Raw genomic sequence first — 16864 nt, forward strand, 5'->3', positions numbered from 1 at the left:
CATTGACTCTAGATCAGTTTGATGAGAGTTGACACCTAACAGTGGTAACGCTTTCAATCTATGAATGTAACATCCCTTCATGGCCATGTGGTATCTAGATCTTCTTTAATTTCTCCTATCAATGTTTTATAGTTTTCAGTGCAGATGTCTTGCCCATCTTTCACTGAATACTTGATGTTCAAATAACATCAAGTATTTTGTGGATTTTTAAATAATTTTCAAATTGTTGCTATTTAGAGAAATACATTAGAATTTTACATATTAGATTTGTATCTAGTGACCTTTCCAAATTCATTTTTTTATTTTAATAGATTTGTAGACTTGTAGGGAGGAATATTTACATAAACAATCATGTTGTGTACAAGTAACACTTCTTCCCTTACAATCTATATTTATAGATTTTATTTCTTTTCGTTTCCTTATTGCATTGACCTCCAATACAATGTCGAATAGAAGTGGTGATAGTAGTTATTTTGTTTTATCCCATAATTCAATAAGAAGTGTTCAATATTTCACCATTAAGAATACTATTGGTTATAGTTTTTTTTATAGATGGCTTTATCTAGACTAAGGAAATTCTCTTTTATTCCTAGTTTATTGATAATTTTTATCATGAATGGGTGTTGAATTTTGTCAAATGCTTTTTCTTCATCTATTGAGATGATATATGGGCTTTCTCTTTCATTTAGTGAATGTATGTGTTCAGCTGATTGTATTTTCCATTGTTAAACAACCTTTGTATTTCTGGAATAAATCCCACTTAGTTATGATATATTATCCTACATGTTATGATATGATATATATATATAGGATTATATATCTGATATACATATATAGAGAGAGCTAGATTTAATTTACAAATACTTGGTTAAAGATTTTGCATCTATGTTCATGAGGGATATTAGTCTAGTTTTTTTTCTTTTTCTTGTAACAGCTTTGTCATGTTTTGGTATGGGGGTTATGCTGGCCTTATAAAATGAAATGGGAAGTGTTCCCTCTTCTATTTTTCAAAAGAGACTTTGCAAGATTTGTTATTATTTCTTATTTAAATATTTGCCAGAATTCACCAGTGAAGCCATTTAGGCCTGGGATTTTCTTTGTGGAAAGATTTTTAATTGCAGTTGCAATTTTTTAATTATATATGAGGCTTTTCATATTCTGTTTTTTCTTGTGTCAGTGGTATTTTTTTGCTTTATTTTGTTTTTTAAGAGATGAGGTATCCACTCTATAATCCAGGCTCAAGTGCAGCGGTGCAATATAGCTCACTGTAACCTCGAACTGGGCTCAAGTGATCCTCTCGAGTAACCATTTGTTTTTGTAGAGATGGGGTCCCACAGTGTTGCCCAGGCTGGTCTTGCGTGGCGTTTTATCTCAATTTTCGTATTTATTGGCATAAAGTTATTTATACTATCCTGTTCTCTTACCAATGTCTGATGGATCTATGATGAAACTGTCTCTGCATATTCTATATTTATTAGGTATATGTATCAGGTAGATTGGTTGTTTAATTGGTTATTCATGTTATTAGTTTTCTTTTGGTTAGTGTTTATTGAGTATATTATTTTCATCTGTTTGCTTTTATCTTCCTGTGTTTTTATATTTTGAGTGTCTTTGTATCTCGGGGCCCTCTTATAAACAAATATAACTAGTTCTGAGGTTTCTTTTTTTGGTCTGGTTTGTTCATTTATTCCTACCGATTGTTTTACTTAATCCACCTTTATTTAATATAATTACTTATTTGGGTTTAAGTCAACATTTTGCATTTTGCTTTTTTGTTTTCTATTTGTCCAAGTTCTTCCTTATTTCTTTATTCCTCTGTTCTTGCCTTCTTTTGGATTAATCAAGTATGTTTTATTATTCTACTTCTCTCCCCTTAGCTTTTTAGTAATACATTCTTATCACTGATAATTCTTTAATTAATTGCCCTATGCAAATATGCATATTGGACTTATTAAAATCTACCTTAAGTGCTCTAAACACTCCCAAATAATGCAAAATTCATACCAAAATTTGGCTCCATTTACTCTTCACTTTCATCCTCTGTGCTATTGCTGTCATATAACTTATTAATACATATGTTATAAATGGCACAAGCCATTTTTATTGTTTTAAATAATCAGTATCCTTTTGTATCAACTCACATGTTTACCCTTTCTTATGTTCTTTATCTTTCCTGTAGTTTCATGTTTCCATCTGGAATTACTTTCCTTCAGCCTGAAGAACTTCCTTTTCATTTTCCATAGTTAGGTCTGCTGGTGAGATTCTCTCAGCTTTGATTATCTGAAAAATCTCGTTATTTTACCTTTATTTCTGAAGGATATTTTCACTGGGTGTATAATTCTATCTTTGGTAGTCTGTTTCTTTTAGCCCTTTAAAGATACTATTCTACTGCTTCTTGCTTACACAGTTTTATTGAAGAGACAGCTATCACTCTTATTGTTGCTCCTGTAATGCTGTTTTTCTCTCTGACTGCTTTTTAAAATGTATCTTTGTATTTCCTCCCTGTCTTTTATTTCATCTGTATTTCATCTTTTGTATTTTCAGCAGTTTGACAATTATGTGTTTTGGCATAGTTTTCTTTGCATTTTTCCTACTATGGATTGCTGAATCCATAAGCATACTGAATCTGTGGGTTGATGTCTTTCATTAGTTAGAGATAAAGTCTCTGCTGCTATCTTTTCATGTATTGCTTTTTCTTCATTCTATCTGTCTTCTCCCTCTGGGGTTGCAGCCACTCATATTTTGGACCTATTGACTGTGTCTACTTATCTCTAATGCTCTAAAATATTTTTTCATATTTTCTCACTGTACTTTATTTTGGATGTTTTCTATTTTTTCATCAAGTTTATCCGTCCTTTCTGTTGGCTCTTGTCTGCCCTTAAATCTATGCAATGAGTTCTTCCTAATACTGTATCTTTTAGTTATAATATGTCCATTTAATTTTTCTATAGATATTTCTGTGGGTACTATCTATCTTATATTTTGTTCATCTTTTTACATTTTAACATCTTAATTATGATTTTTTAAAAAATCTGTGTGTGTGTTCCATTATTTGGATAATATATGGGTCTCTTTCTATTGCCTATATTTTCTCTTGATTACTTACCACACTGTTTTGACTCTGTTGTGTCTAATAATTTTTGTAGTATGCCAAACATTTTATATTAAAAGAACTGTTGAGGCTCCAACTGGTATCTTCCATGAGAAAGAATTCTTCCTTTCCTCTGGTAGACTAATAGGATAGGACCTGATCACCTCAATCTAATTATGGATTGAGTTAGACTACGTCTGGATTGTGCCTATGGTTTATCCTTGTTTTTTGGACATGGATTGAGAACCTAATTTATATCTTCTTAGCCCTGAAACACTGCAGGAGATTGTCCTACCCTTGAGAGGTCTGGGGCTTAGTTTTATTACCTTTTACCCCTTATAGTTTTAAAATATCTTTAAGAGGAGATCAGCCATGTGTTTGGGGTATACCACCTACTTCTAGTGGAACCTTGTCTCCTAAAACCACAAGATTATAGGAGATTTTATTCTGCCTTTTAAAAGCTTTAAAGTTCCAGTGTGCTGACCCAAAATTCAGCAAATACCCAGTGAGAAAAACTGGCCACATGAAGGGGCTCCTTAAGTTTCCAGTTTGTCACAGCAGCTCTCATTTCTCTTTCTTCCAGTGGAGCCCCTCACCACATGCCAAGCCTGATCCTTAGTTTATGCCGAAATTAGCAGATGTCCTCAGGAAAGAAAACAGTATCAGCTACCTCAGAGGCCATCCCCTGGAATTCCAGTTCATCTAATCCTCATGACAGCTCTGTGCTGTCTTCAAATAATTACTCTTTTTCTAGTTGTTACATCGTTAACATTGTACTACCACAACTATCACTTCCTACCTGGAGGCCTAGGAAGTATTATCTTCTACCTGCCCTATATAATAGTTTATTAACTGGTCTTCCTAATTCTACTCTTGTCCCTCTCACAAAGCAGTCGGAGTGGTCCGTTTAAGTATATCTTGTCCCTCCCCTGCTCAAAACCTTCCAGTGGCTTCCCTTTATATTTAGAATAAGTTCAGTTCATTTTCACAGGCTACAGTCCTACACAATTTTACTGCTACTTACTCTCTAACCTAATTTCTCTCTACCCTCCCCTTTGCTCACTCAATTACAGCTCTACTGACCTCCTTTCCATTTCTCAAACACACTAACATGTTCCTGTCTCATAATCTTTGCACTTGTTGTTATACCCTCTCACATCTTCATAAGGCATTGTGCCTTTACCTCTTTCAGGAGCTCTGTGTAAATGTCATCTTCTCAAAGAGGACTTCCCTTAAAATTCTGTTTCCTTACCCTGCGTTAGTTTTAATCACAACACTTAGCACTACCTGACATTTTACTGTATATTGTGCTATTTTTTTAATTTTCTGTCTCTTTCACTAGGAGGTAAGCTCCATGAGAGTGGAAGTCTGGTTTGTTCACTGTTCTATCCCCAGGGCTTAGCACAGTGTATAACTTACAGTAAGTGCTCACTATTTGTAGGATGAATTAGATATCTCTTACCTCAAAAAATTCTCAGTTTAAGGAAAAAATGAATAACTGGAGTAAAATTAAGAAGTACTGTAACATAGATGTCTACAGAATGCTTTGGGAGTAAAGAGAGGGCACTGACTTAGTTGGGACATGGTGAGAGAAGGCCTCAATAAGGAGGTGGCCCTGGATCGAGTGCTGAAAATTTAGTATTGACATGTGTCTGATAAAAAATAATAGCTCAACATATATGGCTACTAGAACATGGGGTGGGATGATAGGAAATGACATTAGTCATAATGGGAGAGCAAGATGGGCAGAGTCAGAAAAGTCCTTAGAAATCAGGATAAAGAATTTAGACCTTACCTTAAAGGTAATGAGGAATAAAGGTTTTTAAGAGCAAAGGATTTTAAGGAGAGATGCTATCAGGTTTATATTTCCACATGTTCCTCTACTCCTCACTGCAATAGTCAAACTAAAACTTCAAGTAGATTGATGTAGAAAATCCCTGGCATAGTTATCAGGGCTCAATTTCAAAACAGTTCTTATCCCCAACTCACTATGTAACTTGGGGAGGGCATTGTGTCCTGTTCTGAGCCTTAGACCTTCATTCTTAGCAGGAGAGAATTATAGGTTTCTAAGAGCCCTTTCAACTGTGAGCCTATGATTCTGTTAATATTTATATACTTCAGCTTTGACTTAGGTCACAATACTTGTCTAAGATGCCTTAGGAAGAAAAATTTAATATATTTTTTGCATCTGCCAGAAATAATTTAAAACCTCCAATTCTAGCCAATCTAAATGCAGTTTTCTTCAGAGATTTCCTAAACGTTTAGGTCAAATGCCAGGAAACCAGCTTCTTGGAGCAAAACTACCTGAGCAGAAGTGGCAAGTCCTTTTTTCCTTCTGGCTGGGATGAGAATGCATGGGGGAGGGAGGGTGATAGAATGAGTCTTTTTCTTGCAGTTGTGATTCCAAAGAATCCCTATCCTGCCTCGGATGTGAATACTGAGAAGCCCAGCATCCACAGCAGCACCAAAACTGTCTTGGAACATCAACCAGGGCAGAGGGGGCGTAAACCAGGAAAGAAGCGGGGCCGGACACCCAAGACCCTAATTTCCCATCCCATCTCTGCCCCATCCAAGACAGCTGAACCTTTGAAATTCCCAAAGAAGAGAGGTCCCAAACCTGGCAGCAAGGTAGGTAAAATGTGGGTTTCCCAGAAAGGGATAGGGGATTATAAAGGGGTCATTCGGCCAGGCGCGGTGGCTTATACCTGTAATCCCAGCACTTTGGGAGGCCGAGGCGGGTGGATCACAAGGTCAGGAGATTGAAACCATCCTGGCTAACAGGATGAAACCCCATCTCTACTAAAAATACAAAAAATTAGCCAGGTGTGGTGGCGGGCGCCTGTAGTTCCAGCTACTCTGGAGGCTGAGGTAGGAGAATGGCGTGAACCCGGCAGGGGGAGCTTGCAGTGAGCGGAGATCGCACCACTCTACTCTAGACTGGGCAACAGAACAAGACTCCATCTCAAAAAAATAAGGCGGGTGGGGGGAGGGGGGCAGGGGCGGTCATTCATCCATACCCATCTCTCTTGGAAAGGGGCATATCTGGCCCTCTTCTCTATCTTGTATATGCTTGTAAGAGGAATTTCCTAGATCATCATCCCTACTTGCTACTTACCTGAGAGTTGGTAACATTAAAGATAGGATTGTGGAGGATAGGAAACAAATTTTAACTTTGAAAGTTACTCATATTTGAGGAGATTCTGGTCTAGTGTACATGGAAGAAACTGCTCTTTGTTAACCTTTCCAAAGTAGGTGTCCATCATGTGGACAGAAAGCACAAATTAACTCTGTAAATGTGTTTTTTTTTCTTTTAATCAGCTTTTTCAGGTTGAATGTATTTTTTGCTATCTGTACCTCTTCAAAAAAAAATTGAATACCTACTATCAGACTCTGTATTAAATGCCAATGCATACATATCCCATGATTTTCATAAAACCCTAAGCGATAAATAGTGTTAATGTTATTTTATAGTAAATTGAGACTTACAGATGTAAAATGATTTTTCTAAGATCACATGGCTAGTAAATGGCAAAACCTACAGAGATTGGTCCTTAGATCTACTTCCAAGGTCACTGGTTCCCTAGCATATATTAACTCTTTCCCACATTTCCTGAGGGACACAACACTTCTAGTATTCTAGTATTGGAAAAGACAGCTGAGTCAGCTTCACTGAGCACTGTTACTGAAAGTACTACCTCTTAGTCATGGCCTGTTTTTCATGGGTATCTTCCCTAAGGAAGGCATTGATATGAAAAAAAAAAAAAAAAAAAAAAAAAAAAAGACTTCTGTCAGCAGCTTCTCTAGGGCCCCTTTTAGCATCACCTCCTCCACTCATTTCTTAACTGTCAGAAGATTTCTCTGATTCTCCTCCCTGAGTTCCAGTATACAGATGATACCCAGTTCTCCCTGGGCATTCCATCTCAATCTCATTAATTCCTCCCTAGGGCTAGTTTGTTTGTCTGTTGGTTTGTTTTGCTTGTTTATTAGCTTCCACTGACTTCAGTCCTTGTAGAATATAAGCTCCTCAAGGTCAAGAACCTAATCTTTTTCTTTTTTTTCCCTCCTGTGGTGCCTTATATCGTAGTCAGCCTTTTGGGAAATATTCAGAATATGCAAGATGGGTAGGAGGGTAGGTGGGTGGGTGCGTGGATGGATGGATGGATGGATGGATGGATGGATGGATGGATGGATGATTTTAGTGATGATGTTACTAATCTCAGTTGTCTCTTATTTTTGGTTTCGAATTCTCAATATCACCTCCTGATCTTCCTGTGTAACACATAATGCTCCTCTTGATCTGTTACCACTAACCCAGGTCCTAATTCATTTTTGCCTTCATTACCTCATTCTCATGTTGCAGAGGAGAGGCTGAAGGCCCAAAGGATGCAAAGGCCAGAGAAGCCATGCTTTTGATGATGGCTTTTGATGATGACATCTTGAGGACAGTCAGAAGAGGGAGAAAACTTATCTGGGGGGCTCCAAAGATATAACCAGAACCAATAAATGGAAACTCAAGCAGAGAAGCTTTATCTCAACATAAAAGGAACAGTTAAATCTATCCCCAAATGGAAGTAATGAGCCCCTATAACTAGAGGTATTTCATCAGGGACTGGATGACTCTATAGGAGGGATCTTTTGGGGAGAGGGAATTAGAAGTATTGGGTAGATGGTTGGGTTAAATGACCTTTAAGATCATTCAGAACTCAAAAACTGATTCTGTGATTGCCTCTGCTCTGCTCCCTCAGGAAGTCTTGAACGTAGTAACCAAAGTCCTTTTTCTTTCCAGCCGTCTTGAAAGCAGTCATTCTCATCTTTTCCTGTATTTTATGTCCTAGCATTTGATACTCTAATTCTCCTTTGTGTTCTTTTGCCAACCCCTACAAGTGTATATGCCTTCCACTTCACCTGTGAGCCTTATATCCCTTTTTGTTTGTTTTGCTTTGATTTTTGAGGCAGGGTCTCACTCTGTCACCCAGGCTGAGTGTAGTGACACAATCATTGTTCACTGCAGCCTTGACTTCCTGGGCTCAAGCAATCCTCCCACCTCAACCTCCCAAGTAGCTGGGATTATAGGCATGTGCCATCATGCCCAGCTAATTTTTAAAAATTTTTTTGTAGACATGGGGCCTTGCTGTGTTGCCCAGGCTGGTCTCAAACTCTTGGGCCCAAGCAATTTTCCCACCTAGACCTCCCATAGTGCTGGGATTACAAGCGTGAGCCACCATGGCTGGCTTTATATCTCTTTTTGAAGCAGAGTAGTCTTGTGGATAGAGCATAAGCTTTAAAGCCAGACATACTTAGGTTTAGATCTTATCTCCATATGTTACCACCTGTATGACTTTGGGAAGACTTCTCTGGGTAAAGTCCTGAGCCCATTTTATCACCTGTAAAATGGAAACGAGATAATGTATGAGTACATATAATATTGTACATGTACCTATCTCAAATAGGTTTACATTATTCAGGCACCGAACCTACCAGGCTTGTTCGTTTAGGGACCCAATGAAATCCTACCATCAACTCATTGAAGTTGAGGTGGTATTTCCTTCCTTCCCTGACTCATTCGTTACTTATTTGGATTTTCACTTTTAGCAGTAAAAAAACATGAGCAGATGTTCACTTTCAATGTGTGTTTTAAATGCTTCATGAGAGTTTCATGATTGCTTTCACAGGCAAAGCCATCTTATATATGCCTGCTGTCATCAGAGCTATCTCTTTAGAGAACATACTCCCAGAAGGCAGACAGGTTGATATGGCTCCCAGCAGTTACCCCTACATGAAGCATTTAGTAAAAGTGGATTTTTGGATCTCCGTGATGGTTATGTTTGGCTTGCATTCAGAAAGGCTTTTAGCCAGACGTAGTGGCTCCTGCCTATAATCCCAACACTTTGGGAGGCCAAGGTAGGATAATCGCTTGAGCAGGAGGAAGTTTGAGACCAGCCTTGGCAATATGAGACCTCATCTCTACAAAAAAATTATAAAAGTAAGCCATGCGTGCTGGCACACAACTGTAGTCCCAGCTACTCAGGAGGCTGAGGTGGGAGGATCACTTGAGCATGGGAGGTGGAGGTTGCAGTGAGCCAGAACCATGCCACTGCATGCCAGCCTGGACAACAGAGCAAGACTCTATCTCAAAAAAAAAAAAAAGCTTTTTAGAAAACTGTTTCTTAGAAGAAAACCTGAGATCCTTCTCTCCCAAAAACTGCCCTGAACAGTGTAGGAGAAATAATAGATTTCTCAAATCATCTTTATTATTTCCTCTATTATTTCCTTTATTATACTGCATGCTTCATAAAAAATTTTATTTACACTTATTTTATGCTAAGTACCAGGCTAAGAATTGTACTTAGAACCAGACTTTCAAAGAGTTCCAAGTGAATAGGGATACTGGTATGTAAACATATCATGACAATATATTGACAAATGCAACAGTTCAAAAAACAGAGGTAACATAAAAGAGACAATGATTAGAGAAAAACTAGAAAAGCTTCCTAGATAAACAAATTTGTAAAATAAATTTAAAAAGAGAGAGCATTTCAAGTGGAAGAGACATCTTATCATTGTAAAGGTGTGGACCAGGTAAAATTGCAGTTTTTAAAGAAGCAGTAGAGATTTACTAGAGTAAGACATTTAAGGGAAAGAAGGGCAGGTAATGAGGTGAAGAGAGAGGCACACAGAGTAAAGTTGTTTGTAGAGTTAGAAGGGTCATTTCTATTTTTTATTTGTTTCCATTTTTAAAGAGACAAAGTACAAAGTAATGTCAAAGCAGACTTAAACTATAGCATATTTTGCTTTTGTCTGCCCAACTAATAAGGGATCTGGAACTTCATATGATAATATTGAATCTAGTATAAAAGATAATACATTAAGCTTTGATCCTACAAAAGACCAGAGGCTTATATATAGATTCAGAAAATGTCTACTAAGCATCTGCTACAGGTATATGTATAGCTTTAAGCCAGATGCTGTATAGAAAACAAAGATAAAACACTATTCCATCCATAAATATATTTTTGCTTCATGAGTGAATTAAGTGCCAAGAATAGAGAATGAAAAGACCTGTCATGGGTAGCAATTTTTTCCCCATTCATTTTGACAGAGGAAACCTCGAACTTTGCTGAACCCACCACCTGCCTCACCAACAACCAGCACTCCTGAACCGGATACCAGCACTGTACCCCAAGATGCTGCCACCATCCCCAGCTCAGCCATGCAGGCCCCCACAGGTAAGAGCAGATGACAGGACTACCTGTGCACAAGCCCCAGACCTAGTGTCTGCACTTGCTTTTGTCTTACACCGGTAATTAGCGCCTTTCCACTTGTAAACCTAAGTAAAATCTTTTAAACAATTTTTATCTTTGGCATTTGAAATAATGTTAGACAATCAAACTTAGGTAAGTTTTCTGTGAACTCAGGGATGGGGAACTAATGCAGGGACAGCACCAAGAGCTCCCTGGCCTAGTTTAGAATAATAACCTTCCTTCCCAGTTAGGGGTATTCCCTTCTGAGTGATCCCTTCTACCTTCCAGAATCCTCCCAGCATTTCAGTAATGGTGCCACCCTTAAAATACGTATGAAATTTATCTGATTTTTTTTTTTAAACAATCATTGATGGGGACAAACTTTGGTACAATGAAAGTAAACTTGATGTTAGAGATCAACCAATGAGTGGTTGACTCATTGCAAAATCTAGTGGATGAACTGGGTGGGTAATCATCCTGGGTTATGCATATCTGTTCCCATGTCATAAACTGTCTATGACAGTAACTAAAATAACTATCTGCAGATATACAACCTTCCAAGGGGGTAACTATAAATAAAAATACTCATTTTTTTACTGTGTAAGTTAAGATAAATGTGTGAAACCCTATTCTGTTACTTGGCAGACACTCCATCTTCTAGGAAGTCTAAGCAATTGGCATGATCCCCATGGAAGTTAGGGTTATCTTTCTCTTAGGAGTTGAGTATGTCTCTAATCAAATCCTAGAATGTAGGAGCCTGAAGGGAAGGCTCAGCCATAGTTTCCTTTCCAATAACCTATAGAAGGTGACAGAACCTGCCATGGTCAGGCTGTAATAGTCTTCACTGATCATTGTGTCGCCATCTCTTGAGTGGGCCTTGATTCACTTTGTGTGACCTTGATATCACTTCCCTATCTGAGCCTCAGTTTATAATCTATACAATGATAGGATTAGTCCAAATAACCTTTATAGTCCATTCAAATGTTAACAGTAAAAGCTATCACAGTCTGAATGTGATATTCCACATTTATATCTTTTACCTACCTTTCATTTTTTTAACTGTAGAGAACTTTTTAAAAGGTATTTTGATTTGTATCAGTTATACACATTCATAGTTTAAAGGAATGAAGGGTCTATACAACTTATTACAAAAACAAGACAAACACACCTCGTATTCCCCTGTCAATTACTATTCCCCAGAGGCAGTCACTTTCAATTTAACTGATGTTTTTATTTACCTCTGTATCTAAATAGCATGTCCATATTGCTATCTTTTTAAGTTATTTTTCCACTGACTACCCACTCTAGAAGATGAGAATTTAACTCTTCTTTATTTCCTTGCCCTTATCTATCCACACATATTTCCCTATTCCAATTCTACGATACTATAATTTTAATTAGATCAAAATTGAGTGTTTTGTTATTATAACTAGTTAAATGCTGTTATCAATTGAGCCATATAGTATACGATGATTACTTTTCCTTTGTTGCTCAACATTTCATTTTCAGGGGAAATCTTGTTGATTTTCTTGTTACGTGTTTATTTTTCTGTGTACTTATTATTAATTCAACCTTAAACTCTCTTCCTACTGTGTACATCTCTCTTTATATCCAAGTACATTATATATTCTATCCATGTCATACTCTAGAAGAAATCTCTCCTGGATCCTTCTTAGTTTCTTGAGATTCTGTTCACCTGTCTTTTTTGGTGAGGGTCTCAGTTTGCTCTTTCCAAGGTCTTTGTTTTCTGTAAATCATTCTTAGATTTACATATTTAGCTTTGTATGAAATCTCTTCATTCTCTTGGAAGTTTCTCTTAATTCCCAGTACCCTAAAATTTCACCTTGGATGTATTTTCACCTACCATACTGGACACTTTCATTTTATAAAATTTTTAAAAATTGGCTGAGTATGGTGGCTCACGTCTGTAATCCCAGCACTTTAGGAGGCTAAGACAGATGGATTGCTTGAGGCCAGGAATTCAAGACCAGCTTGATCAACATGGCGAAACCCCATCTCTACCAAAAATAAAAAAATTTTTATTTTTGCCAGACATGGTGGTGCATGCCTGTAGTCCCAGCTACTCAGGAGGCTGTGGCATGAGAACTGCTTGAACCAGGGAGGTGGAGTTTGCAGTGAGCCAAGATCGCACCACTGCACTCCAGCCTGGATGATAGTGCGAGACTCTGTCTCAAAAAAATAAATAAATAAATCATCATCATCATCAATTATTTTCTTTCACTTCCTTTTCTCTATTCACTCCCATCATACCTGTTCAGTTGTTGAATCTCTTGACCTGGTTCTGTAATAGTCGTATCTCTGTTCTTATCCCTATTCTTTGCCTTTTGGTCAACTTTCATCAAGTTTTCCTCAACTATATCTTCCAAACTTTGTATTGAGTTTTTCATTTCTGCCATCTTGCTTTTTAAATTATAATTATTTAGTACTCCAGTGGCATTTTCCAAAGTCTGTTTGGTAGAAACACCAGACCTGCAAAATGCTCTACATAAAAGGATTTTACACACATTTAGTATATTTAGTTATATACATTTAGGAAATGCTTATACTCTACTTCCCCATGGTTGGAGATTTGCATCTTGTTATCAAGAGCTCTTTTTGTTGTTCTTTGAAATTTTTTCATAGACTTTTATTTTTTAGAGCGGTTTTAGATTCACAGCAAAATTGAGTGGTAAATACAGAGATTTCCTATATACTTGCTGCCCCTACACATACATTGTCTCCCATTCATCAACATCTTCCACCAGAGTGGTACATTTCTTACAATTGATGAATTTACATTGGCTCGTTATTATCACCCATGTCCCTAGTTTGCATTTGGGTTTACTCTTGGTGTTTTACTTTCTATGGGTTTTGACAAATGTATCATGACATACATCCACCATCATGTATAATACAAAATAGTTTCACTGCCCTAAAAACCCTCTGGTCTCTGCCTATTCATCCTCCCTCCCCACTAATCCCTGACAACCACTATCTGTTTATTGTCTCCATAGATTTGTCTTTTCCAGAATGTCACATAGTTGAAATCATACAGTATGCCACCTTTTCAGATTGGCTTCTTTCGCTTAGTATTATGCATTGAAATTTATTCCATGTATTTTCATGGCTTGATAGCTCATTTTTTTTTTAGCACTGAAAAATATTTCATTGTCCAGATATTTCACAGTTTATTTATCCACTCACCTACTTATGGGAATGTTGGTTGCTTCAAAGTTTGTGCAATTATGAATAAAGCTGCTGTAAATATCTGTGTGCAGGTTTTTATGTGGACATACGGTTTCAACTACTTTGGATAAATACCAAGGAGGACAACTGCTAGATTGAATAGTAAGAGTATGTTTTGTTTTGCAAGAAACCAAAGGGGCTTCAAGATGGCTGACTAGGGCTGGACACGGTGGCTCACACCTATAATCCCAGCACTTTGGGAGGCTAAGGCAGGTGTATCACTTGAGCTCAGGAGTTTGAGACCAGCCTGGGCAACATCATGAGACCCCCATCTCTACTAAAAGTAAAAAAAACAATAGCCAGCTGAGCATGCTGATGTGCACCTGTGGTCCCAGCTAGTTGGAAGGCTGAGTTGGGAGGATCACTTGATTCCAGGGATGGGGCACGGCAGAGGTTGCAGTGAGCCAAAATCACACCACTGCACTCCAGCCTGGGCGACAGAGCTAGACCCTGTCTCCAAAACAACAACAACAAAAAGATGGCTGACTAGAAGCATTTCATATGCTAACCTCCTCCACTTAGAAGAACCAAAAGAGTGTATAGACAATCATACTTCTGATATATTTTCTAAAATAGAACACTGGAATTCAACAGGAAAGTGACAGGAAACACAGAAAGCAAGCAAGGAGAAAGAAGAGAAGCAGCCTACCTGGCTGAGATTGGCTAGGAATCAGCAAGTGACTTCCCAAGGGTAAGTGAGAGACTTCTAGCAGCCCACATCCCCATGTATGGAATCATGCATGCCTGGCAACGAAAGAGCCCTTGACCTTCCCAATCTCTGAAACTGATATAGGGAGCTGCCAGAAGACCAGGAGAGGGAACTGTTCCAGGAGAGGAGCTTGCACTGGGTCACACACCCTTTTCTGAGCCATAAGCAGCTGCAGTGACGCACCATTTTCAATCCTAGCCATTGGCAGACTGCATTCTGTCCTGGGGCCTAGCAGCGCCAGGAATGAGGTGTTAGGGAATATTGTGCTGTTACTGCTTGGACTAAGGCAAAAACTGGAAATGGGCTCCCATAGGTAGGACTCATAAGTGAGGCGTGGGCTGCACCTGCTAGTTCTGTGAAGCTAGTACCACCAGGACTGAAACTGGGATGTGAACAGGGTGCAAGGTGCTGCTGGGGCTTATCTAAAATGTCATTGCCAAACCCAAGGTCATCTAGATTTTCTCCTATGCGATCGTCTAGGAGTTTTATAGTTTGCATTTTACATTTAGGTCTATTATCCTTTTGGGGTTACTTTTTTTTCAAGAGTGTAGGTTCTGTGTCTAGGTTCACTTTTTTACATGTGAATGTTCAGTTGTTCGAGAACCATTTGTTGAAAAGACTATCTTTATTTTTTATTGTATTGCCTTTACTCCTTTGTCAAAGATAAGCTGATTATATTTATGTGGGTTTATTTCTGGACTCTCTATTCTGTTCCATTGATCTGTCTGTTCTTTAGGCAATACCACACTGTCTTAATTATGGTAGCTTTACAGTAAGTCTCGAAGTCAGATAACATCAGCCCTCCTGACTTTGTTCTGGGTGTTTTGCCTCTTCATATAAAGTTTAGATTCGGTTTGGTTTGCTGTTGTTGTGGATACAGAGATGCACTCTGTTGCCCAGCTGGAGTGCAGTGGTGCAGTTACAGCTCACTGCAGCTTCAATCTTCCTGGGCTCAAGCTGTCCTCCCACCTCAGCCTCCAGAATAGCTGGGACTACAGGCACATGCCACTATACCTAGCTAATTTTGTAGAGAAAGGGTCTCACTATGTTGCCCAGGTCTCAAACTCCTGGGCTCATGCAGTCTTCCTACCTTGATCTCCCAAAGTGCTGAGATTACAGGTGTAAGCCACCACCCCCAGCTGATTCAATTTGTTGCTGTCTACAAAATAAATTCTGGGATTTTGTTTAGGAGTGCAGTGAATCTCTACATTGAGTTGGAAAGAAGTGACATCCTGACAATATTAAGTCTCTTATCCATGAACACAAAATATCTGTTTACTACTTAGTTCTTTTTACATTTCTTTCAAAAAAGTTTTCTAGTTTTCCTCATATAAATGTTATATATATTTTGTTTAACCTATACCTAGGTATTTCGTTTTTTGGTGCTAACATAAATGGTATTGTGGGATTTTGTTTTGTTTTGTTTTTTGAAATAGGGTCTTGCTGTGTTGCCCAGGCTGGTCTTGAATTCCTGGCCTCAAACAATCAAAATAGGGTCAGGCTGGATTGCAGTGGTGTGATCATAGCTCTCCGCAGCCTCAAACTCCTGGGCAGAAGCAATCTTCCTGCCTCACCCTCCTGGGTAGCTGGAACTACAGGCATGCCACCATGCCTGGCTAATTTTTTTATTTTTTTATTTTTTATAGAGATGGTTTCTCTATTTAAAAAAAAAAAAAAAAAAAAAAAAAAGCCTGGGCTATGTTGCCCAGGCTGGTCTTGAATTCCTGGCCTCAAACAATCCTCCTGCTTTAGCCTCACAAAGCACTGGGATTACAGTGAGCAATTGTGCCTGGCCTGTATTGTGTTTTTTTAATTTTAAATTTCACTTGTTCATTGCCACTATATAGGAAAGTGATTGACTTTTTATATATTAGCTTTGTATCCTGCATTCTTGTTATAATCACTTATTAATTCCAGGATTTTTTTGGTTATTAAGGATTTCATATTCTCTGCATAGACAGTTATGTCACCTGAGAACAAAGTTTTATTTCATCCTTCCCAAACTGCATTCTTTTCATCTTACTTTTTGTCTTACTGCATTAGCTAGGACTTCCAGTATGATGTTGAAGAGGAGTGGTAAGAGAGAACGTCCTTGTCTTGTTCCTGATTTTGGTTGGAAAGCCTCTAGTTTCTAACCATTAAGTATAATGTTAGCTGTAGGTTTTTGTAGATGTTATTTATTGAGAAAGTTTCACTCTATTTCTAGTTTCCAATCGTTTTTTATTATGAATGAGTGTTGGATATTGTCACATCCTTTTTCTGCATCTATTGATATGATTATCTGATTTTTCTTACTTTGCCTGTTGATATGATAGATCATATTAATTGATTTTTGAATGTTGAGTCAGCCTTGCATACTTTGGATAAATCTCACTTGGTCATAGTATATAATTCTTTTTTATATTGTTCAATTTGATTTGATAATATTTTGTTGAGGACAGTGCTAGCCTCATAAAATAAGTTAGAAAATATTCCTTCTGCTTCTGTTAATAACTTCTAAAAGAGATTATGAAGAATTGGTATAATTTCTTCCTTCAATGTTGGTAAAATTCATGAATGAACCTATCTAGACGTGGT

At 37.8% G+C, this 16864-nt stretch overlaps 1 protein-coding gene across 29 annotated transcripts in view; it reads left to right on the forward strand.

Annotated features, from left to right (window-relative positions):
* Positions 1-16864, forward strand: part of SCMH1 (Scm polycomb group protein homolog 1) — a 218755-nt gene that overhangs the window by 165891 nt on the left and 36000 nt on the right. For 25 of the 29 annotated variants that reach the window (XR_003723335.2, XR_013403437.1, XM_015136801.3 and 22 more), the window contains 2 exons: positions 5487-5719; positions 10191-10317. The exons of the other annotated variants lie outside the window; for them this stretch is intronic. Coding sequence is in view for 23 of the 25 variants with exons in the window: in XM_015136801.3 (XP_014992287.1) it covers positions 5487-5719; positions 10191-10317 (360 nt within the window). In the remaining 2 variants the exon portion in view is untranslated. The remainder of the gene's footprint in view (positions 1-5486; positions 5720-10190; positions 10318-16864) is intronic. 29 annotated transcript variants of the gene reach the window in all.

The sequence above is a fragment of the Macaca mulatta genome, chromosome 1 (assembly GCF_049350105.2).
Source record: "Macaca mulatta isolate MMU2019108-1 chromosome 1, T2T-MMU8v2.0, whole genome shotgun sequence".
Lineage (NCBI taxonomy): Eukaryota > Metazoa > Chordata > Mammalia > Primates > Cercopithecidae > Macaca > Macaca mulatta.